General features: G+C 47.2%; 1 protein-coding gene across 3 annotated transcripts in view; it reads right to left on the reverse strand.

Annotated features, from left to right (window-relative positions):
• The window catches only part of VSIG4 (V-set and immunoglobulin domain containing 4), a 93616-nt gene that overhangs the window by 11151 nt on the left and 58231 nt on the right, over window positions 1-24234 (reverse strand). The window contains exons 3-5 of one of the 3 annotated variants that reach the window (XM_066580971.1): window positions 11371-11436; window positions 10000-10056; window positions 9436-9501 (exon numbers count right to left, since the gene is read on the reverse strand). In XM_066580971.1, the coding sequence (XP_066437068.1) occupies window positions 9436-9501; window positions 10000-10056; window positions 11371-11436 (189 nt within the window). The remainder of the gene's footprint in view (window positions 1-9435; window positions 9502-9999; window positions 10057-11370; window positions 11437-24234) is intronic. The other 2 variants (XM_066580972.1, XM_066580973.1) reach the window with 2 other exon arrangements.

The raw sequence follows: 24234 nt of genomic DNA on the forward strand, positions 1-24234 counted from the left end.
TGGCTCTACCATGATAACATCCTTACAAATCTAACCCGCCTTAGAATACAATATACCTACTGATAGAACAGTACTGTAGTAAAGGTCGGCACAAGGATAAACCCCGCTGTGCATGTAATCTAGGCAGCCTTGTATCTCTAAATAAGATTTTCTGTAGTCATTCACAAACATAGCACTTGACTTGATTACACTCGCTGAAGATTTTTTTGGGTAGTGATCAGAGATGAGCGAGCATACTCGCTAAGGACAATTACTCAAATGAGCATTGTCCTTAGCGAGTACTTGCCCGTTCGGAAGAAAAGATTCGGCTGCCGGTGGGGGGCGGGGAATGGCGTGGGAGAGCGGGGAGGAACGGAGGGGAGATCTCTCTCTCCCTCTCTCCCCCCCCCCCCCCCCGCTCCCCCCTGCAACTCACCGCTCACCCGTGCCGGCAGCCGAATCTTTTCTTCCGAGCGGGCAGGTACTCGCTAAGGACAATGCTCGATTGAGTAATTGTCCTTAGTGAGTATGCTCTCTCATCTCTAGTAGTGATGCTTCATTGCCTCCACTTCATTGGTTTCCAGTAGTTTGTGTTCAATTTAGTGCATCAATCATGTGCCATAAATTCCGACCCCAGACCAGACTATCCTAAAATATACAACCCCAAACCAGACTATCCCTAAATAGACATCCTAGACCAGACTTCCCAAAAATACATACCGCAGACCAGACTATCATTGTATACAGATCCCAGACCAGATCTCCTACAACTACAGACCCCAGACTAGAACCATCTTACTTCTAAATGCAGATCTCAAACTAGATATGCATATGCAAACCTTTTCCTATTCCTGCATGTTCCTTTATTCCTGGGCGCTGCTGCAAAGTTTTAATGCCAAGCCAGCACCAGGACATTGTGAGCAGCGTTGTCCATGTATGAAGATGAAAGGAAGGATGGGGAGAGGTGAGTAGAATCGGCATTCGGGAGATTCTGCACTTCCAGGAGTTTGGGGGATCTCCCCAAGTGTTGCCTACTAGAGATGAGCGAACACCAAAATGTTCGGGTGTTCGTTATTCGGAACGAACTTCCCGCGATGTTCGAGGGTTCGTTTCGAACAACGAACCCCATTGAAGTCAATGGGCGACCCGAGCATTTTTGTATTTCGCCGATGCTCGCTAAGGTTTTCATGTGTGAAAATCTGGGCAATTCAAGAAAGTGATAGGAACGACACAGCAACGGATAGGGCAGGCGAGGGGCTACATGTTGGGCTGCATCTCAAGTTCACAGGTCCCACTATTAAGCCACAATACCGGCAAGAGTGGGCCCCCCCCCCCCTCCCAACAACTTTTACTTCTGAAAAGCCCTCATTAGCATGGCATACCTTTGCTAAGCACCACACTACCTCCAACAAAGCACAATCACTGCCTGCATGACACTCCACTGACACTTCTCCTGGGTTACATGCTGCCCAACCGCCCCCCCTCCCCCCCACAGCGCACACCAAAGTGTCCCTGGGCAGCCTTCAGCTGCCCTCATGCCACACCACGCTCATGTCTATTTAGAATTGCGTCTGCCATGACGAGGGACCGCAGGCACACACTGCAGAGGTTGGCACGGCTAGGCAGCGACCCTCTTTAAAAGTGGCGGAGCGATAGCCCACAATGCTGTACAGAAGCAATGAGAAATATAATCCTGTGCCACCGCCATCAGGAGCTGCACACGTGGGCATAGCAATGGGGAACCTATGTGCCACACACTATTCATTCTGTCAAGGTGTCTGCATGCCCCAGTCAGACCGGGCTTTTTAATTCATAGACACAGGCAGGTACAACTCCCTATTGTGAAGTCCCTGTCGACCGACAGCATGGGTGGCTCCCTGGAACCCACCGGCGATACACAAAAATATCCCATTGCATTGCCCAACACAGCTGAGGTAGTAATGTCGTGCTTAATGCAGGTGGGCTTCGGCCCACACTGCATGCCCCAGTCAGACTGGGGTTCTTTACAAGTGGAAACAGATGCATTTATAATTCCCTGTGGACCCACAGCATGGGTGGGTGCCAGGAAGCCACTGGCGGTACATAGAAATATCCCATTGCATTGCCCAACACAGCTGAGGTAGTAATGTTGTGCTTAACCCTTTCCAATTCAATTTGTATATGGTTTTCCTAGGGGGCTTACTCTTTTTCTGCCGTTATACAACGGCGCTATATGCTGGCTAAAGCCAGTACTGCATGAGCTGACACGTAGGATAGGCTCCGACAGCAGAGAGGCTGGCAATATACAGTAAGAGAACCCCGACGGACGTCTACCAACAACGGAGCTGTACAGCCTTAAACCCTAATGTCTTCACAGGTCACACAGTGGACTGGAAAGGGTTAATGCAGGTGGGTTTCGGCCCACACTGCATGCCCCAGTCAGACTGGGTTTCTTTATAAGTGGAAACAGATGCATTTATAATTCCCTGTGGACCCACAGCATGGGTGGGTGCCAGGAAGCCACCGGCGGTACATAGAAATATCCCATTGCATTGCCCAACACAGCTGAGGTAGTAATGTCGTGCGTAATACAGGTGGGCTTCGGCCCACACTGCATGCCCCAGTCTGACCGGGGTTCTTTACAAGTGGACACATGTAGGTTAAACTCCCTGTGGACCCACTGCCTGGGTGGGTGCCAGGAAGCCACCGGCGGTACATAGAAATATCCCATTGCATTGCCCAACACAGCTGAGGTAGTAATGTCGTGCGTAATACAGGTGGGCTTCGGCCCACACTGCATGCCCCAGTCAGACTGGGGTTCTTTAGAAGTGTACAGATGTATTAAAAACTCCGTGTGCACCTACAGCATGGGTGGCTCCCTGGAACCCACCGGCGGTACATAAAAATATCCCATTGCATTGCCCAACACAGCTGAGGTAACGTCAGCTGTAATGCAGGTGGGCTAAAAATTAATTTGATTACACTGTAGGCGAGGGCCCACAAAAATTGCTGTATCAACAGTACTAATGTACATCCCAAAAATTGGCCATGGCCAGCCAAGAGGGCAGGTGAAACCCATTAATCGCTTTGGTTAATGTGGCTTAAGTGGTAACTAGGCCTGGAGGCAGCCCAGTGTAACGAAAAATTGGTTCAAGTTAAAGTTCCAACGCTTTTAAGCGCATTGAAACTTATAAAAATTGTTCAGAAAAATTATTTGAGTGAGCCTTGTGGCCCTAAGAAAAATTGCCCGTTCAGCGTGATTACGTGAGGTTTCAGGAGGAGTAGCAGGAGGAGGAGGAGGAGGAATATTAGACACAGATTGATGAAGCAGAAATGTCCCCGTTTTGGATGGTGAGAGAGAACGTAGCTTCCATCCGCGGGTGCAGCCTACGTATTGCTTACGTATCGCTGCTGTCCGCTGGTGGAGAACAGAAGTCTGGGGAAATCCAGCCTTTGTTCATCTTGATGAGTGTTAGCCTGTCGGCACTGTCAGTTGACAAGCGGCTACGCTTATCTGTGATGATTCCCCCAGCCGCACTAAACACCCTCTCCGACAAGACGCTAGCCGCAGGACAAGCAAGCACCTCCAGGGCATACAGCGCTAGTTCAGGCCACGTGTCCAGCTTCGACACCCAGTAGTTGTAGGGGGCAGAGGCGTCACCAAGGATGGTCGTGCGATCCGCTACGTACTCCCTCACCATCCTTTTACAGTGCTCCCGCCGACTCAGCCTTGACTGGGGAGCGGTGACACAGTCTTGATGGGGAGCCATAAAGCTGGCCAGGCCCTTAAAGACTGTTGCACTGCCTGGGATGTACATGCTGCTCGATCTACGCACATCCCCTGCTACCTTGCCCTCGGTACTGCGCCTTCTGCCACTAGCGCTGTCGGCTGGGAATTTTACCATCAGCTTGTCCGCAAGGGTCCTGTGGTATAGCAACACTCTCGAACCCCTTTCCTCTTCGGGAATCAGAGTGGGCAGGTTCTCCTTATACCGTGGATCGAGCAGTGTGTACACCCAGTAATCCGTCGTGGCCAGAATGCGTGCAACGCGAGGGTCACGAGAAAGGCATCCTAACATGAAGTCAGCCATGTGTGCCAGGGTACCTGTACGCAACACATGGCTGTCTTCACTAGGAAGATCACTTTCAGGATCCTCCTCCTCCTCCTCCTCCTCCTCAGGCCATACACGCTGAAAGGATGACAGGCAATCAGCCGGTGTACCGTCAGCAGTGGCCCAAGCTGTCTCTTCCCCCTCCTCCTCATCCTCCTCATGCTCCTCCTCCTCCTCCTGTACGCGCTGAGAAATAGACAAGAGGGTGCCCTGACTATCCAGCGGCATACTGTCTTCCCCCGCCCCCGTTTCCGAGCGCAAAGCAGCTGCCTTTATGGTTTGCAGGGAATTTCTCAAGATGCATAGCAGAGGAATGGTGACGCTAATGATTGTAGCATCGCCGCTCACCACCTGGGTAGACTCCTCAAAATTACCAAGGACATGGCAGATGTCTGCCAACCAGGCCCACTCTTCTGAAAGGAATTGAGGAGGCTGACTCCCACTGCGCCGCCCATGTTGGAGTTGGTATTCGACAATAGCTCTACGTTGTTCATAGAGCCTGGCCAACATGTGGAGCGTAGAGTTCCACCGTGTGGGCACGTCGCACAGCAGTCGGTGCACTGGCAGCTTAAAGTGATGTTGCAGGGTGCGCAGGGTGGCAGTGTCCGTGTGGGACTTGCGAAAATGTGCGCAGAGCCGGCGCGCCTTTACGAGCAGGTCTGACAAGCGTGGGTAGCTTTTCAGAAAGCGCTGAACCACCAAATTAAAGACGTGGGCCAGGCATGGCACGTGCGTGAGGCTGCCGAGCTGCAGAGCCGCCACCAGGTTACGCCCGTTGTCACACACGACCATGCCCGGTTGGAGGCTCAGCGGCGCAAGCCAGCGGTCGGTCTGCTGTGTCAGACCCTGCAGCAGTTCGTGGGCCGTGTGCCTCTTATCGCCTAAGCTGAGTAGTTTCAGCACGGCCTGCTGACGCTTGACATCGGGAAAAGTAGTGGCGACTGGGAACTGAGTAGCGCGGGGCCGCCGCCTCCATGATACTTTTGAAGGACTCCGTTTCCACAACCCTATACGGCAGCATCTCAAGGCTGATGAATTTTGCTATGCGGACGGTTAACGTTTGAGCGTGCGGGTGCGTGGCGGCGTACTTGCGCTTGCGCTCCAACAGTTGCGCAAGCGACGGCTGGACGGTGCGCTGAACTACACTGCTGGATGGGGCCGAGGACAGCGGAGGTGATGGTGTGGGTGCAGGCCAGGAGACGGTAGTGCCTGTGTCCTGAGAGGGGGGTTGCATCTCTGTGGCAGGTTGGGGCACAGGGGGAGAGGCAGGGGTGCAAACCGGAGGCGCTGAACGGCCTTCGTCCCACCTTGCGGGGTGCTTGGCCATCATATGTCTGTGCATGGTGGTGGTGGTGAGGCTGTTGGTGTTGGCTCCTCGGCTGAGCTTTGCGCGACAAAGGTTGCACACCACTGTTCGTCGGTCGTCAGGCGTCTCTGTGAAAAACTGCCAGACCTTAGAGCACCTCGGCCTCTGCAGGGTGGCATGGCGCGAGGGGGCGCTTTGGGAAACACTTGGTGGATTATTCGGTCTGGCCCTGCCTCTACCCCTGGCCACCGCACTGCCTCTTGCAACCTGCCCTGCTGATGCCCTTGACTCCCCCTCTGAAGACCTGTCCTCCTGAGTAAGCGTTGCACACCAGGTGGGGTCAGTCACCTCATCGTCCTGCTGCTCTTCCTCCGAATCCTCTGTGCGCTGCTCCCTCGGACTTACTGCCCTTACTACTACCTCACTGCAAGACAACTGTGTCTGATCGTCATCGTCCTCCTCACCCACAGAAAGTTGTTGAGACAGTTGGCGGAAGTCCCCAGCCTCTTCCCCCGGACCCCGGGAACTTTCGAATGGTTGGGCATCAGTGACGATAAACTCCTCTGGTGGGAGAGGAACCGCTGCTGCCCAATCTAAGCAGGGGCCCGAGAACAGTTCCTGGGAGTGTTCCCGCTCCTGAGCAGGTGTTATTGTAGTGGAGTGAGGAGGCTGGGAGGAAGGAGGAGCAGCAGACAGAGGATTCGGATTGGCAGCAGTGGACGGCGCAGAACTGCGGGTAGATGATAGGTTGCTCGAAGCACTTTCTGCCATCCAGGACAGGACCTGCTCACACTGCTCATTTTCTAATAACCGTCTCCCGCGTGGACCCATTAATTGGGCGATGAATGTGGGGACACCAGAAACGTGCCTCTCTCCTAATCGCGCAGCAGTCGGCTGCGACACACCTGGATCAGGAGCTTGGCCTGTGCCCACACCCTGACTTGGCCCTCCCCGTCCTCGGCCGCGTCCACGTCCTCTAGGCCTACCCTTACCCCTCAGCATGCTGTATTACCAGTGATTTGATTTCACAGGCAGGAAATAAATTGGCGCAAGACTGCAGGCCAAATATAATTTTTTCCCTTTTTTGAAAACGAAAGGCCCCACTGCCTCTAGTGAATGAATAATCTAAGTTTAATAACTGTGCTGTTTTCCTGCTAATGTGTCACAGAACGTGAGGGTAGCAGAGTTATTAACTGTGGCAGAGCAGGTATTTTTTTTCCCAATTAAGGAAAGCAAATGGCGAAGCCAGGAGTAAAACGTAGCTGGGTGCGTCTGATTTTTACAGGTTGCACACGCAGCCGACATGTGTCCACCGCCCTTAGGACGGACAGAGGCAGGACAAATAGAATTATTTTCCGTTTTTTTGCACCAAAAGGCAGCACTGCGTATATTCTATGAACATGAGAAGTTTAATAACTGTGCTGTGTTCCTGCTAATGTGTCACAGAACGTGAGGGTAGCAGAGTTATTAACTGTGGCAGAGCAGGTATTTTTTTTCCCAATTAAGGAAAGCAAATGGCGAAGCCAGGAGTAAAACGTAGCTGGGTGCGTCTGATTTTTACAGGTTGCACACGCAGCCGACACGTGTCCACCGCCCTTAGGACGGACAGAGGCAGGACAAATAGAATTATTTTCCGTTTTTTTGCACCAAAAGGCAGCACTGCGTATATTCTATGAATAATAACTGTGTTGTGGCCCTGCCTATACAATTCTTTCCCTGCAGTATCAATGGAGGGTGCAATGGTCTGCAGAGGCGATTTTGAGAAGCAAAAAAATATGCAGCACAGCTAACAGCAGCCAGCACAGTACTGCACACGGATAAATATGGCCCTAGAAAGGACCGTTGAGGTTCTTGAAGGCTACACTCACTCCTAACACTCTCCCTGCCTATGCAGCACTTCTGTCCCTAATGCCAGGTGCAACGCTCTGCAGAGCCGATTTTGAGAAAAAAAAAATTGCCACTGCTAACAGCAGCCAACACACAGCTATCAGTGGCCCTAATAAGGACCTTTGGGGGGTCTTGAAGCCTACACTAACTACCAATTCTTTCCCTACAGCAGCTCCGGTACAAACAGCACTGTCCCTCATCTAACTCACACGGCATCTGAGGCGAACCGCGGGAGGGGCCGACTTTTATGTTCGGGTGACACCTGATCTTCCCAGCCACTCACAGCAGGGGGGTGGTATAGGGCTTGAATGTCACAGGGGGAAGTTGTAATGCCTTCCCTGTCTTTCAATTGGCCAGAAAAGTGCGCTAACGTCTCAGGGAAGGAAGTGAAAATAACCAGAACACCGCATGGTGTTCGTTACGAATAACGAACATCCCGAACACCCTAATATTCGCACGAATATCAAGCTCGGAAGAACACGTTCGCTCATCTCTATTGCCTACACATTTCAGGAAAGTTAGCAAGTGTGCATAAAACCCCTTCCTCTTCCAGCAGTAGGAATCTCTGATCAGTGCCAAAGGGGTCTCTATGATGTCCTTTCAGTATGGGTGATAGTGGCGGTCCAAGATCACAGACTTCATCAATGTGAGCTTATTGCACATGAGACTCTATTAATGCTAAATAGTTTAGAATGTTATTTTCTACAAAGGTTTTATATCTTAATCCCTTATAGACCACCTTCTGTAAATATACATTGGGCAGTCACGGGTGTTGTATGGAGCAAGCCCAGGAGCTGAGCCTGCTCCATGCTAAGTGAGTGCCGGCTGTTTCTGACAGCTGATGCCTGCCTGTAATGGCAGCTAGCTCCGATCACTGCTGTTAACGGTTTCGATTCATTGTTTGGCTTCACATAGCAGCCCGGAGACTAGTATAAGATCCCAGGATTGTTATGTTTTGCAGTCTATTAGAGGGTTTGTACCACAATCAACTTTTATCACCTATCCCTGAGAGGGTTAGATCAAAGCAAATGGAAAATGAAAGGTCAAAGGGAAAGGAGAATGTGGAGAAAACTAAAAAATGCAAAAACTATCAAGTGAAACATATTTATTAACCCTTTCCAATCCACTGTCTGACATCTAAAGACATTCTGATCGAAGGCTGTACAGCTCCAATGTCGAAAGACGTCCGGCAGGGTATTCTTGCTGTAGATTACTGGCCGCATTGTTGTCGGGGGGCCTCTCCAGCATGTCCCATACCGCAGTACTGGCTTTAGCCAGCAGATGGCATCATTGTATAATGGCAGAAAGATAAAGCCCCCTGGGAAACCCTGAATCCAAAATTGGATTGCAAAGGGTTAAAGGGGTTAGCTACTTTACAACTAATAACAGAAGTGCAGGGAAAGCTTAGCACTGCTTTGTTTCATCTCCACTTTTTCTGGGCAGGAGCATGGCCAGCCATTTACTAATAGCCCGACTATGTGACTACCAAAAAAGCACAAAAAAGTCGACAGGAGGTCAAGCGGCACACCTACAGTATACCATTATGAAGAACCCAAGATTATATGGGTTTATTTAGAGTCTTCTTCCTTGGTACAACAAAAGCACTTTTTTATGTTCTTTGTGTTGTTACATTCAAAGAGCCGTAATATTTTTACTTTTCCATCCACGGACCTGTGTGAGCTTTTTTTTTTCTTTTTGTTGGATGACTTGTAGTTTTAATTGGTGTAGAATGACTTTTTGCTCACTTTTTATAGCGTTTTTTTTCCCCATCTGTTAACTACTTAGATGCTGCAGTCAGCAGTTATTGTGCAATAACAAATGAGGAAAAACGAAAACTATCTTCTGGAGGAGTCACTGTGGGGCAATCTTCTTGAGATATAAATTCTTGAGATGAGGTATTTTGACAAAAAGATTTCAGTTTATTAAAACCAACTTGTATATGCGTTTTGAGGTATGGGAACCTCTTCCTCAGTACTCGTTACACATCTAAAGATGCTGACCGTGTACCGTGTATCCGACACAGAGTTATATTCGGTTCCTGCTTTCGAGTAATATTAAATACACTTTTGTAGGTGCCTTATTATGGCTCCGTACAAAACATAAACCATGTGAGTCCATGAGGCTGTACCATCTATGCATCCCAAGAGAGAGGCAATATGTGCAATGACATACTTGTCTTACGTTCTTGATGTGTTGTTGTCATCGTATTTACTTTGGGTTTCTCAGTTGCAGGTTGCACTAAGATAAAAAGGATGAAGGTAGGTTGTTAGTATTATGAGCATCGTTATACTTTGTCCGTATTAGAAGGCACATAGTGGAAGCAGCAGGACCTAAAAGGCAAGACGTTAGGCAGCCAACATGGAGTACATACAATACAGTACATATAATAAAACTTGTGCTGGCATAAAACAAGTGACACATTGCAAAAGGGGCATTTCTGCCATTTTGGGGTGTTCTTGGGTCTTAAAATGTCTCTTGATTTGGGCTTCAAATGTTGGTAATTAGATGTGCATGTAGGCAGATATTACTTCTGAACCTTTGGAATAGTTCTCAATACAAATGAGAAATACTGTAAAATGCGTTGGTTGGAACCCCATTTTACACAAGCTGAAAGCTAATTTAGCGGACACATGAGATACAAAGAGCAGCCATGGAAGGACACCAATTCATAGTAATAGGCAAAACTACAGAAAGTATAACCACACAAACAACAGCTTCATTCTAGAAACTGAATACTTGTCTTGAAGTCGGGTTCTTCTGTAGTCATGAGGTCCTCGGATATTTCTGAATTTGCTGCGATACCAAAATATACATATTATACAAATGTTTCTTGTGGAAATTATTACAGCAGTAGAATCTACATTATATAAGTCCCACAAATGTCACTCCTACTTATTCCACCACGGGGACATACAAATGGGAAATCTATTTAGGACTTCTTTTATCTGCTTGTTGTTCACGATGGGTGGAAAAAATACTTTCGTGAAGGTGCAACCCTTTAAGCTACTAGAAGATTAAGGTCCAATATGTGATAGTGAAAGCACTTCTTTTTTATCATTTCACAAAATAAAAACCAGCAATTGAAAACGCATTTCGGGGACGAGCCCCTTCGTCTGTTCGGCTGGATTGAACATAACAGGATGCTGGGGAGTGACACAATTCCAAACGTTTTTGGATGTGCCAGAGGTCCTGTATGTGGCAGGGAGACAGGCGAGAAAGAAGTGCTTGAGCCTCTTTAGCACCACCTATTGGATGGCAGCATTCCTGCAAATCAATGTCCAACCCTTTATACAGGTCTTTGCAACAATGATTGGGAATTGAAAACCAAGCTAGAATCCATACACAGACAGCTGTTTCAGGGTGTTTCCCCCTCATCAGTGTGCAGTAGGTTTCTGGCTTGGCTAGTGAAAGGCGCTCTCCTCAAGGAGTGATGGTACCCCTCCCGACTCACATCATAGACCTCTCACTAGCCAATCTGGAATCCTACTGCACACTGATGAGGGGCAAGAACCCCGAAACAGCCGCCTGTGTATGCATTCTGGCTTGGTTTGCTATTCACAATCATTGTTCTAAAGACCTGTATAAAGGGTTGTACATTGATTTGCAGGAATCCTGCCATCCAATAGGTGGCGCTGCAGAGGTATTGTTCCATCTTCCTTATTTGCATATATATTCAACAGAAACCAGTCTTACAGCGCTCTCATACTATTTGAAGGCTTTCGGTTTTGTTATGTTGTATAGCCTGAATTGACTGCACTATTGCTTAACCCCAAAATGATTCTGATTGTAAAATCAAATAGTGATTATTACATTGGTTTTAATTAAGGTCACATGCACATTGTGAAGCTGAGTGAAGAAGGTTATATGGCAGCACATAGAGTGTCAGTGAGCTGCTGTATCTGTTATATATGAGGGCCATTTTCACTCCACATTTAATCGATCAGTAAATAATTTCTGTACATAATGAATCGGAGGCAGTAGTGCTCCATACATTTTTATGGGTTTCCCATTATGACTCTGTACAATTCACAGCTGTAATACACCTGTATGCATGAGGCTGTACCATCTATGCCTCCCTAGAGTTGGACAATCGGTGCGATCACGTACTTGTCTCGTGTTTTTGATGTGTCGTTGTCATTAGATCTTCTTTGGGTTTCTCAGTTGAAGGTTTCACTAAGATAAAAAGGATAAATATATGTTGTTAGTATTATGAGCATTGTTCTACTTCCTCCATATTAGAAGGCACATAGTGGAAGCTGCAGGACCTACAAGGCAAGAACATTTGATGAACATAGTTTTACACAAGCTGAAGGCTAATTTAACAAACACATGAGGTACAAGAAAGCAGCAAAGGAATGACACCAATTTACAGTAATAGGCAACAAAAACTGAAAGCACAACTCCACATAAACAACAGCTTCATTCTAGAAACTGAATACTTGTCTTGAAGTCGGGTTCTTCTGTAGTAATGAGGTCCTCAGATATTTCTGAATTTGCTGCGATACCAAAATATACATATTATACAAATGTTTCTTGTGCAAATTGTAATAGAATGTAGAATCTACATTATATAAGTCACACAAATGTCACTCCTCCTACTTGCCCCACCGCAGGGACATACAGTACAAATGGGGAAACTATTTAGGATTCCTTTAATCTGCCTGTTGTTCACGATGGGTCAGACTGAACTCCATTGTAATGTCCATACAAGAACGTAAAACTGGACCAATTGGCATTTTTTTCTTTCATTGTTTCTTTCTAAGTGTGGCTTAAATCAAACATGAGACGTAGGATTGCAGAATGTAAAAACCTCTAATAAGGGCAAAAACACATAGGTGCATGTGGTAATGAAATGGCCCAGAGTTTGGGGTTGCCTTCAGCACCTCAGAATGCACTCTGTAAGGCCTCATGTCCACGGAGAAAATCAGGCCCGCTACGGATTCTCCATGGAGAATCCGTAGCGGGTCCCTCCTGCCCCGCGGACATGAGGCATAAAAATAAGAATTAACTTACCTCTCGCCCGCTCCGGATCTTCCCTTCGCCGCGGCTTCATCTTCTCTCCGTCGCGGCCAGATCTTCTTTCTTCAGCCCGGCGGATGCGCAGGGCACATCGGTTGCGTGCCTCGCGCATGCGCCGGCCCAAAGAAAAAAGATCCGGCCGTGACAGATGAAGCTGCGGTGAAGGGAAGATCCGGAGCAGGTGAGTAAATTCCGATTTTGGTCTCCCGCGGATCCGGACGGCTTCCATAGGCTGCAATAGAAGCCCGCGGGAGCTGTCCCCGCGGGAGACCTGCACGAAAATGGAGCATGGTCTAGATTTTTTCATGCTCCATTTTTTTTTAAATCACTTTTATTGACCATCCGCGGGTATTTATCTACCCGCGGGTGGTCAATGCATCCCTATGGGGTGTGGATCCACGTGCGGGTGAAGAGTTAAAATCCGCTGCGGACCAAGGAAAAGCCGCATAGCATCCGGAAAGAGAGAAAGCCACCGCCTGAGAGCGAGCAACCCAGTAAGTGATTGACAGGAGAGAGAGTCGCTGGGAGAGTGAATTCCTACAGATAACTACGCCTATGGATGTACAAATACCCCGTGAATCCTCCCTGCTTCATCCCTGTAAGAACTGTTTTCTTGTTATTCGTTCACAACATTTAACCCTTTCCAATCCAATTTGTATCCTGGTTTTCCTAGGGCAGTGATGGGCAACCTTTTTGGCTTGGTGGGTCAAAATTCGCCAAAAAACCGAGCATAACTCGGGTGGTGTGTCACTTCGAAAAAAACACCCAAAATTTGTGATATTAATAGTTTAAATAGGAAGAATGTATACTTGTAACATATAACTGTAATGAATAAACCAAAAAATAATTATTTTAACTTACCTGCTTAGTGACTTCTTTGTTCATCCATCAGTCGGTTTCTTCTGTTGGTCTTGAAATTAATTAACGGTCCAATATGAATCTAACTGGTGTGAGGTGCCGTGAACTGAGGTAAGTGAGGGGGGGGGGGGGAGTTCTTTAACTAACCTCCCTATTAGTGACTTTTTTTGTTGCTGAATTTCAGTGGCTAAAATTAAATCTTCAATTGAAGGTTGGTATTTTGCACACTTCAAGCCCAAGCAAGCACTACTAACTTCATAATGCCAGACATCTCGGTCCACGTCTCTTGAAAGGGTCGGCTACTGCTACTACTACCACTCCCTTTACTTAACCTGTTTTTTTTTTTGGGGGGGGGGGGTTCTCCATCAGACAGTGATTGCAATGGCAGAAGATTACTCACTTCTCAGTAATGGCGCTGGTAATGGTGCTTTTTAAATGCCTGCTGCACAGGCCCTCCCCTCACTTATCTCAGTAATGGCGCTGGTGCTGCAAAGGCGCTCCCCTCACTTCTCAGTAATGGAGCTGGTAATGGGCTTTTTTAAATAGCTGCCGCACAGGTGCTCCCCTCACTTCTCAGTAATGGCGCTGGTAATGGGCTTTTTTAAATGGCTGCCGCACAGGCCCTCCCCTCACTTCTCAGTAATGGCGCTGGTAATGGGCTTTTCTAAATGGCTGTTGCACAGGCCCTCCCCTCACTTCTCAGTAATGGCGCTAATGGGCTTTTTTAAATGGCTCCACACAGGCCCTCGCCTCACTTATCTCAGTAATTGATGCTGCTCACGGTGGATGCTGCTGGTGGCTGCTAAGATGGCCCCCAGATCCCTTCCCCTGCGCACTCCGCGGCTAAAAGGTCCGCCGGCCGGAAGTGAGGTCAGCGGCCTAACCGGACGTCCCGGCACTACTAGACGCTCTGTGCCGGAGGTCTGTGGTTTTGGCCTACAGACCTCCGGCGCACAGCGTCTACCCACCGCAATGTTTTATCCTCGGCTACTGCACCTGGCTGTGCAGGAGCCGAGGATGAAACATCCCGGCTCTCCGCGTGCAGCCGCATAATCCTCTGTATGCGGCCGCGTGTCAGCGAACATGGCCACGCGTGTCTGCACTGACACGCGTGTCATAGGTTCGCCATCACGGTCCTAGGGAGCTTACTCTTTTTCTACTGTTATACAACAACGTTATCTGCTGGCTAAAGCCAGTACTGCATGAGGTGACACGTTGGATAGGCTCCGACGGTAGAGAGGCTGGCAATATACAGTAAGAGAACCCCCGATGGACGTCTTCCAACATCGGAGCTGTACAGCCTTACATCATAATGTCTTCAGACGTCAGACAGTGGATTGGAAAGGGTTAAGTGAACGGACAGAACCAAAAGGTTCCTGATTCTTGTTAAGAAAAGACATTCTGTGTGCGTAGACTACTTTATTCCATCTACTAAGATTCACCGCAGAGGACGGAACGTTGGCGTCACGAGTGACAAACAGGACTACAGGTAACTGCTGTTACCCCCATTTTGTGAACTCCCCCTGTCGGTAGCAAGGTAGGGTCCCAAACTACCCTTCGATCCATGCAAAAGAATGGTCATACTAATAGCCTTAGGTCGGCTTCAGACAACCATATTTGCGCATGTTTTTTTCACGCGTAACGTATATGCACAATGCGCAAGAGTTGAGCCCATTGATGCCGATGGGTTCTTTCTCATAAATGTGTTTTTTGCACGTATTTTGCATGCATGGAAAAAAATTGGACCCGCTCTGTATTTGTAAGCATTTGCACACCGAGGGCTCCGTAGAAGAATTAGGGTGGTTGTACAAATGTGCACTCAATATGCACACAAATGCGCAATACGCTGGCAAGTTAGTGAAAAAAAGAACACATAAGGATCTCATTAGTTAAATAGCATTTAAAATCATGGTGGGGGGTGTTGTGCACGCATGTGAACAGGTCCTGCGTGCGCAAAAAGTAAGGTATTATGCGCCAATATGCGCACAAACCCACCTCTTCAAACCTCGTTCACTGCGCTAATATGTTGCACTGTAGAATGCTCAATCACGCATATGGTCATCCTATAATGGGTCTGTGTACTGTTCATGGAATACATAAACCGTATACAGCCCCAATATACGGCTGTCTGCATGGACCCTGAGAGTGATATATATTCAACAGAAACCAGTCTTCCAGCGCCCTCATACTACTTGAAGCAGCTCTACAACAGTTTTTGAAGTTTTCCGTTTTTGTTATGTTGTATTGACCGCATTATTCCTTAAGCCCAAAATCATTCTGATTGGTAAATCAAATATTAATAGAGATGAGCGAACGTACTCGGTAAGGCCGATTTCGCAATCTAGCACCGCGATTTTCGAGTACTTCACTACTCGGGTGAAAAGTACTCGGGGGCACTGTGGGTGAGCAGGAGGTTGCAGAGGCGAGTGGGGGAGAGAGGGAGAGAGAGAGAGCTCCCACCTGTTCCGCGCTGCTACCCCCCGCTACCCCATGCCACGCCCCGCCCCCCGGCGACCCCCGAATCTTTTCACCCGAGTAGTGAAGTACTCGAAAATCGCGGTGCTCGATTGCGAAATCGGCCTTACCGAGTACGTTCGCTCATCTCTAAATATTAACTATTACAATTAAGGTCACATGCACATTGTGAAGCCATGTGAAGAAGGTTATATGGCAGCACATAGAGCGTCAGTGAGCTCTGTACAATTCCCAGCTGTAATACACCTGCGTGCATGAGGCTGTACCATCTATGCCTCCCAAGAGTGAGACACTGTGCAATCACGTACTTGTCTCATGTTCTTGATGTGTTGTTGTCATTATATTTTTAGGGGGTTTCTCAGTTGGAGGTTGCGCTAAGATAAAAATGATACAGTTAGGTTGTTAGTATTATGATCATTGTATTAGAAGGCACATAGTGGAAGCTGCAGGACCTACAAGGCAAGACATTAGCACACCAACGCAGCGTATGTACATGATATGATAAAATTTGCACTGACAAAACAAGCGAAAGATTAAAAAGGGATGTTTCTGCCATTTTGGGGTGCTCCTAAGGATTAAAATATTTCACGAATTGGGGGTTGAAATATTGGTAAGCAGAGCATGTAAGGCAGATATTACTCTCAGGCCGGCTATAGGATGGGGGACAGTGAGTAATTGCCCAGGCCCCCTTGTCTTCAGCTATTACAATCAGTGTCTACTGATCAGCTGCAGCGCTACCCATCTTTGCAGTGAATGGGTAGCTTCGTAAAGGAACAGCATATTGGGAGCCAAGTGTGGATCAGCAGAGGTGGAGAGTATTTACTAACAGTTTAGGCAACCGGACACTCTCTACCCCCAGGTCAATCAGGATTCTTGGGGTTAGTTGACTGGGCCCGTCACCAGCCCAATCAGGTAGCCCACCTGGCCAGTGCTGCATTAGGAAATGCAGTTTGCATCTACACACCCAATGTAGATGCCACAGTGATGTCAGAAGGTAAAAGAGTGGAGCTGTGGAGGACTTTTTCAGCCTTGGGCTGCCAGCCTACCAGGGACCAACTTTATGCTGCAGTCAATAAAAAAAATTTGTTTAAAAAAAACTCTTCGAAACCATCCATCTCTGCCCATTTTATTAAGGAAATTGATTCCATCCCGACGTTGTCCAAATAGGAGAACAATAAATTTCCATGCTACTCTCACCTATAGACATATATGGTTATGGACTGCTTGCATTTCATATTGCCAAAATTTGAGCCTTTTTGCTTGCTACGCTCTTCCTCTCTCTCTGTATATATGGAATATTTCTGTAATTTTGGAATACTTCTGAACATAAATAAGGATTACTGTAATATGCGTTGGATGAACATAGTTTTACACAAGCTGAAGGCTAATTTAGCGGACACATAGATACAAAAAGCAGCCAAGGTATGACACCACTTAAGGCCTCCTGCACACGGGTGGATTTGCATTGCGAAATCTGGAGCGGGATTCCGCCACCAAATTCTGCAGCAAATCCAGCCCATAGCATGCTATGATGATGCGTGATTTCCTGCCCATGAACAGAAATCAATTACGATTTTCCGCTCGCGGGGGAGATGTCGCAGCATGCTGTGATTTTGGCTACGCACGGCCAGCTTATTTGAAGTCAATGGAAGCCGTCTGTCCTGCAGCCATTCTGCAGTCATCATTGACATCATTGATGCGGCAGCCGCGTCATAGCCAAAATGTTGGAGCGACGTTCTCTGTAATGCGCATGTGCGCCGGCACGTCGGCCCGCACATCAGCAGCAGAGGAGAAGATGGCGAAGAGGTACATGGGGGTCACGGGCCAGGCACCAGGTCGAACTCTGCTGCAGGAATCCCTCATGCGGGGTCTGACCCGCCCGTGTGCAGGCGGCACTACAGTAATAGGCAACAAAACCTGAAAGCATAACTCCACATAAACAACAGTTTCATTCTAGAAACTGAATACTTGTCTTGAAGTCGGGTTCTTCTGTAGTAATGAGGTCCTCAAATATTCCTGAATTTGCTGCGATACCAAAATATACATATTATACAAATGTTTCTTGTGCAAATTGTAATAGCTGTAGAAACTACAATATACGTCTCACTCCTACTTGCCCCCCCCGCAGGGACATACAAATGTGAAATCTATTTAGGATTCCTTTCATCTGCCTGTTGTTCACGATGGGTCAAACTAATCTCCATTGTAATGTCTATACAAGAACGTAAAACTGGACTAATTGCCATTTTTTTCTTTCATTGTTTCTTCCTTAATGTGGCTTAAATCAAACATGAGATGGAGGATTGCAGAACGTAAAAACCTGTAATAGGGGCAAAAACACATGGGTGCATGTGGTAATGTAGTGGCCCAGAGTTTGGGGTCCCCCCAGCACCTCAGAATGCATGCTTTATATTTGTCTCATGCATTGTCTTGTGTGGTGCATGCATCATTTATGTGTATTGGGTGTTTGCAGGCATGAATTGGTTATTGTCTGGTCACGTCTGGGGATGTCTGGAAATGTATTGTTTTGTCCTGTGTGCAGTATAAAAGGAGGGTCACATGTCTATGTGAGAGAGAGTCGAGAATCTTGAAAGTGAGAGAGAAGGGACGGAGTAGTTGTTGGAGTTGGAGAGAAAGTTGGGCAGACATGGAGGAAGCGGAAAGGTGGTTTGCTGTTCCTGCTTGGACCTATGATTTCCAAGGATATTACCCATAGCTGCTAGCCACAAGGAGTGCATGAGCCCGGACCTAGGAAAAACCACATGGCATCCGGAAAGTAAGAGAACCACCGCCTGAGAGCGAGCAACCCAGTGAGTGATTGACAGGAGAGAGAAATGCCGGGAGAGTGAATTCCTACAGATAACTACGCCTGTGGATGTACAAATACCCCGTGAATCCTCCCTGCAAGAACTGTTTTCTTGTTATTCGTTCACAGCATTTAAGTGAATGGACAGAACCAAACGTTCCCGGCTCTTGTTGAGAAAAGACACTCTGTGTGTGTAGACTACTTTAACCCCTTGAGTGGCGGGTTTCCTACCACCCCATCGTGCCCACCAGGGCAGGTTTTTTAAAATGGTCTAATCATTGAATTTCAACTGATTTTGCAGTTGCGTCTCAAGAGCCATAACTTTTTCATTTTTCCATTGACATGGCCCTTTGAGGGCTTGTTTTTTGCGGGACAAGTTGTGATTTTTTAAACAGGGGGGGAGGACAAAAAGAAATGGGGAAAAAAGAAAAAAAGGGGCCATGTCATTAAGGGGTTAAATAATGTATTAACTTCCTTTTCTGGGTCATTACAACGCATGGATACCACATGTGTGATTGTATTTTTGATTTTTTTTATAAAGTAAAGGGAGACAAGTGTTTTTATAATTCTGTTTATAATTTTTTAACTTTTTTTTTTTAATTTTTTTTTTTTTGTCCCTGTAGGGGACTTCCACAGGAACCCATCAGGACCCCTGATCACATTCTGGGGGTCTGATGGTGACAGCCCTTTACATGCTGCAGTGACAGCCCTTTACATGCTGCAGTCACATAGACTGCAGCATGTAAGGGGTTAACACAGCAGAGATCAGAGGTTTTCTCTGATCTCTGCTGTAAGAGCTAGTACCTAGCTGTCCTCTGACAGCCAAGCACCAAGCTCTCCCTGCTACAGAGACCATCGGCTTGCTTCTGACAAGCAGATGGTCTCTATGGCAACCTGTAAACAAAGCAGGAGATTGCCGACATATCGGCAATATCTTCTGCTGGTTTTTCAAAGCCCTTGCTTTGTTCTCTGTGGGTCTGTGCAGGCAGAGCACACTGCCACAGCTTGTGGCATTGTGCTCTGCAGCTCCCATAGTGATACATAGCCCGGAAATCTTCCGGGCTATGTTGCTATGAGCAGTGCAGCTCGTCCCAAAAATTTTCCGGGCGTGCCACTCAAGGGGTTTATCCATGTACTAAGATTCACCGTAGAGGACAGAATGTTGGCGTCACGAGTGACAAACAGGACTACAGGTAACTGCTGTTACCCCCATTTTGTGAACTCCCCCTGTCAGTAACGAGGTAGGGTCCCGAGCTACCCTTAGGGGAGGAGACGGTAGAGCCCCGTGACAAGGCCCTTTTCTACCTCGTTGTCTCCTCGGCTGAGGGCCTGCTCCTCGGACACTGCACTAATACACTCGTCACTGTGAAGCGTATTTGCGCATAAACTACAGTTTATATTGTAAACTATTCAGACTCTGCGCTATTGGGCGCGGGTTTGAAAAAAAAAAAAAAGCAATAAGGTAGGTCCTGCCCTATCTTTCTCACATGTAATATTAACGCACCAGATTCCCGATAGTGGAAATAAAACCATTGAAATCAGTAGTTTCATTTCATAGTTTTGCAGTCATGATTTTCCAGCCCATATAATGGGACTAAAACACAACCATCTGTTTAAGCCCTAATCAAAGAGCTTGGACTTTAAAGTCTGAACTCACATAGCCATGTCTATATGCGACAGTTGTGGAATGGACAGAGGTCAACTTGGCAGCTAGAGCAGGAAGGGAGTATGTTCAGGCACAGGATGGCGCTCTTACTGTATAAGACAAGCTGGACTGCCAAGAACTCCTCACCCTCCTCACCCACGGACCCTAAACATGCTCTTCTGGACTGTGAAAATGGCAAGAATAGGACATGCAGTAATTTATTTCACATGACCTTCGATCCATGCGAAAGAATGCTCATGTTAATAGCCCTAGGTCGGCTTCAGACAACCATATTTGTGCACGCTTATGCGCATAAAGTATATGCGCAATGCGCAAGAGTTGAGCCCATTGATGTCAATGGGTTCTTTCTCATAAATGTGTTTTTTGCACGTATTTTGCATGCGTGGAAAAAAAATTGGACCTGCTCTATATTTGTAAGCATTTGCACACCGAAGGCTCCATAGAAGTATTAGGGCGGTTGTACAAATGTGCACTCAATATGCACACAAATGCGCAATACGCTGGCAAGTTAGTGAAAAAAAGAACACATAAGGATCTCATTAGTTAAATAGCATTTAAAATCATGGTGGGGGGTGTTGTGCTTGCATGTGAACAGGTCATGCGTGCGCAAAAAGTAAGGTATTATGCGCCAATATGCGCACAAACCCACCTCTTCAAACCTCGTTCACTGCATTAATACCTTGCACTGAAGAATGCGCAATCACGCATATGGTCGTCCTATAATGGGTCTGTGTACTGTTCATGGAATACATAAACCGTATACAGCCCCAATATACGGCTGTCTACATGGACCCTTAGGGTGATATATATTCAACACAAACCAGTCTTACAGCGCCCTCATACTACTTGAAGCAGTTCTACAACAGTTTTGGAAGTCTTTCGGTTTTGTTATGTTGTATTGACCGCATTATTCCTTAACCCCAAAATGATTCTGATTGGTAAATCAAATATTAATTATTACAATTAAGGTCACATGCACATTGTGAAGCCGTATGAAGAAGGTTATATGGCAGCACATAGAGTGTCAGTGAGCTCTGTACAATTCACAGCTGTAATACACCTGCGTGCATGAGGCTGTACCATCTATGCCTCCCAAGAGTGAGACACTCTGTGCGATCACGTACTTGTCTCATGTTCTTGATGTGTTGTTGTCATTATATTTTTAGGGGGTTTCTCAGTTGGAGGTTGCACTAAGATAAAAATGATAAAGGTAGGTTGTTAGTATTATAAGCATTGTTCTGCTTTGTCCATATTAGAACGCACATAGTGGAAGCTGCAGGACCTACAAGGCAAGACATTAGCACACCAAAGCAGCGTATGTACATGATATGATAAAACTTGCAATGACAAAACAAGTGAAAGATTAAAAAGGAAAATTTCTGCCATTTTGGGGTTCTCCTAAGGATTAAAATATTTCACGAATTGGGAGCTCAAATATTGGTAAGTAGAGCATGTAAGGCAGATATTACTCTCATGGCCGACTATAGGATGGGGGAAAGTGAGTAATTGCCCAGGCCCCTTGTCCCCAATGCGGCGTTTACTATCAGTGTCTACTGATCAGCTGCAGCGCTACCCATCTTTGCACTGGATGGGTAGCACCGTTATGGAACAGCATATTGGGAGCCAAGTGTGAATCAGCAGAGGAGGAGAGTATTTACTAACAGATTAGGCAACCGGACACTCTCTACCCCCAGGTCAACCAGGATTCTTGGGGTTGGTTGACTGGGCCTGTCACCAGCCCAGTCAGGTAGCCCACCTGGCCAGCGCTGCATTAGGAGATGCAGTTTGCATCTACACACCCAATGTAGATGCCACAGTGATGTCAGAAGGTATAAGATTGGAGCTGTGGAGGACTTTTTCAGCCTTGGGCTGCCAGCCTACCAGGGACCAAAAAAATTTTTGTTTCAAAAAAACTCTTCGAAACCATCCATCTCTGCCCATTTTATTAAGGAAATTGATTCCATCCCAATGTTGTCCAAATAGGAGAACAATAAATTTCCATGCTACTCTCACCTATAGACATATATGTGTATGGACTGCTTACAATTCATATTGCCAAAATTTGAGCCTTTTTGCTTGCTACTCTCTTCCTCTCTCTCTGTATATATGGAATATTTCTGTAACTTTGGAATACTTCTAAACATAAATAAGGATTAGGCCGCTTGCACACGGGCGGAAATCCCGCGGCGGGATTTCCCACGGGATTTCCGCCGCTCAAAGCCTGCATAGGAGTGCATTACAATACGCACTCCTATGCAGACGGCCGCGGTTTGGCCACGCGAAATCTCGCGCGGCAAACAAACCGCAGCCTTTCCTATTTTTGTGCGGGGCTCGCAGAGCCTCGCACAGAAACGTCACTCACCCGGCCGCCTGCTCTGGTCTGCGCATGCGCCGGCTGCCCAGCAGCTGGCACATGAAAGATCCGGGGCCGCCGGGTGCGGGTGAGCACGCGCTCGTCTCTGCAGGCGCTCGGGTCAGCTCTCGCGGCGGGAATTCTCACCGCCGGATCCGACCCGCTCGTCTGCAGGCGGCCTACTGTAATATGCGTTGGATGAACATAGTTTTACACAAGCTAAAGGCTAATTTAGCGGACACAGATACAAAAAGCAGCCAAGGTATGACACCAATTAAGGCCTCCTTCACATGGGTGGATATGCATTGCGAAATCTGGAGCGGGATTCCGCCTCTGGATTCTGCAGCAAATCCAGCCCATAGCATGCTATGATGATGCGTGATTTCCTGCCCATGAACAGAAATCGATTATGATTTTCCGCTCGCGGGGGAGAAATCACAGCATGCTGCGATTTTGTGCAGGCTACACACGGCCGGCTTCTTTGAAGTCAATGGAAGCTGTCTGTCCTGTGGCCATTCTTCAATCATCATTGCAGAATGGTCACGGTTGCCGCGTCATAGCCATAACGACGGAGCGGCGTTCTCTGTACTGCGCATGTGCGCCGGCACGTCGGCCGCCACTTTAGCAGCAGAGGAGATGGCAAAGAGGTGCATGGGGGTCACCAGCCAGGCACCAGGTCGAACTCTGCTGCAGGAATCCCGCACGCGGGGTCTGACCCGCCCGTGTGCAGGCGGCCTTACAGTAATAGGCAACAAAAACTGAAAGCATAACTCCACATAAACAACAGTTTCATTCTAGAAACTGAATACTTGTCTTGAAGTCGGGTTCTTCTGTAGTAATGAGGTCCTCAAATAATTCTGAATTTGCTGCGATACCAAAATATACATATTATACAAATGTTTCTTCTGCAAATTGTAATAGCTGTAGAAACTACAATATACGTCTCACTCCTACTTGCCCCCCCGCAGGGACATACAAATGTGAAATCTATTTAGGATTCCTTTCATCTGCCTGTTGTTCACGATGGGTCAAACTAATCTCCATTGTAATGTCTATACAAGAACGTAAAACTGGACTAATTGCTATTTTCTTTAATTGTTTCTTCCTTAGTGTGGCTTAAATCAAACATGAGATGGAGGATTGCAGAACGTAAAAACCTGTAATGGGGGCAAAAACACATGGGTGCATGTGGTAATGTAGTGGCCTAGAGTTTGGGGTACCCTACAGCACCTCAGAATGCATGCTTTATAATTGTCTCATGCATTGTTTTGTTTGTTGCAGGCATCATTTATGTGTATTGGGTGTTTGCAGGCATGAATGGGTTAATGTCTGGTCACGTCTGGGGATGTCTAGAAATGTATTGTTTTGTCCTGTGTGCAGTATAAAAGGAGGGTCACATGTCTATGTGAGAGAGAGTCGAGAATCTAGAAAGTGAGAGAGAAGGGACGGAGTAGTTGTTGGAGTTGGAGAGAAAGTTGGACAGACATGGAGGAAGCGGAAAGGTGGTTTGCTGTTCCTGCTTGGACCTACGCTTTCCAAGGATATTACCCATAGCTACTATCCACAAGGAGTGCATGAGCCCGGACCTAGGAAAAACCACATAGCATCCGGAAACTACGAGAGCCACCGCCTGAGAGCGAGCAACCCAGCGAGTGATTAACAGGAGAGAGAAATGCCGGGAGAGTGAATTCCTACAGATAACTACGCCTGTGGATGTACAAATACCCCATGAATCCTCCCTGCTTCATCCCTGTAAGAACTGTTTTCTTGTTATTCGTTCACAGCAGTAAAGTG

The sequence above is a fragment of the Eleutherodactylus coqui genome, chromosome 10, assembly GCF_035609145.1.
Source record: "Eleutherodactylus coqui strain aEleCoq1 chromosome 10, aEleCoq1.hap1, whole genome shotgun sequence".
Lineage (NCBI taxonomy): Eukaryota > Metazoa > Chordata > Amphibia > Anura > Eleutherodactylidae > Eleutherodactylus > Eleutherodactylus coqui.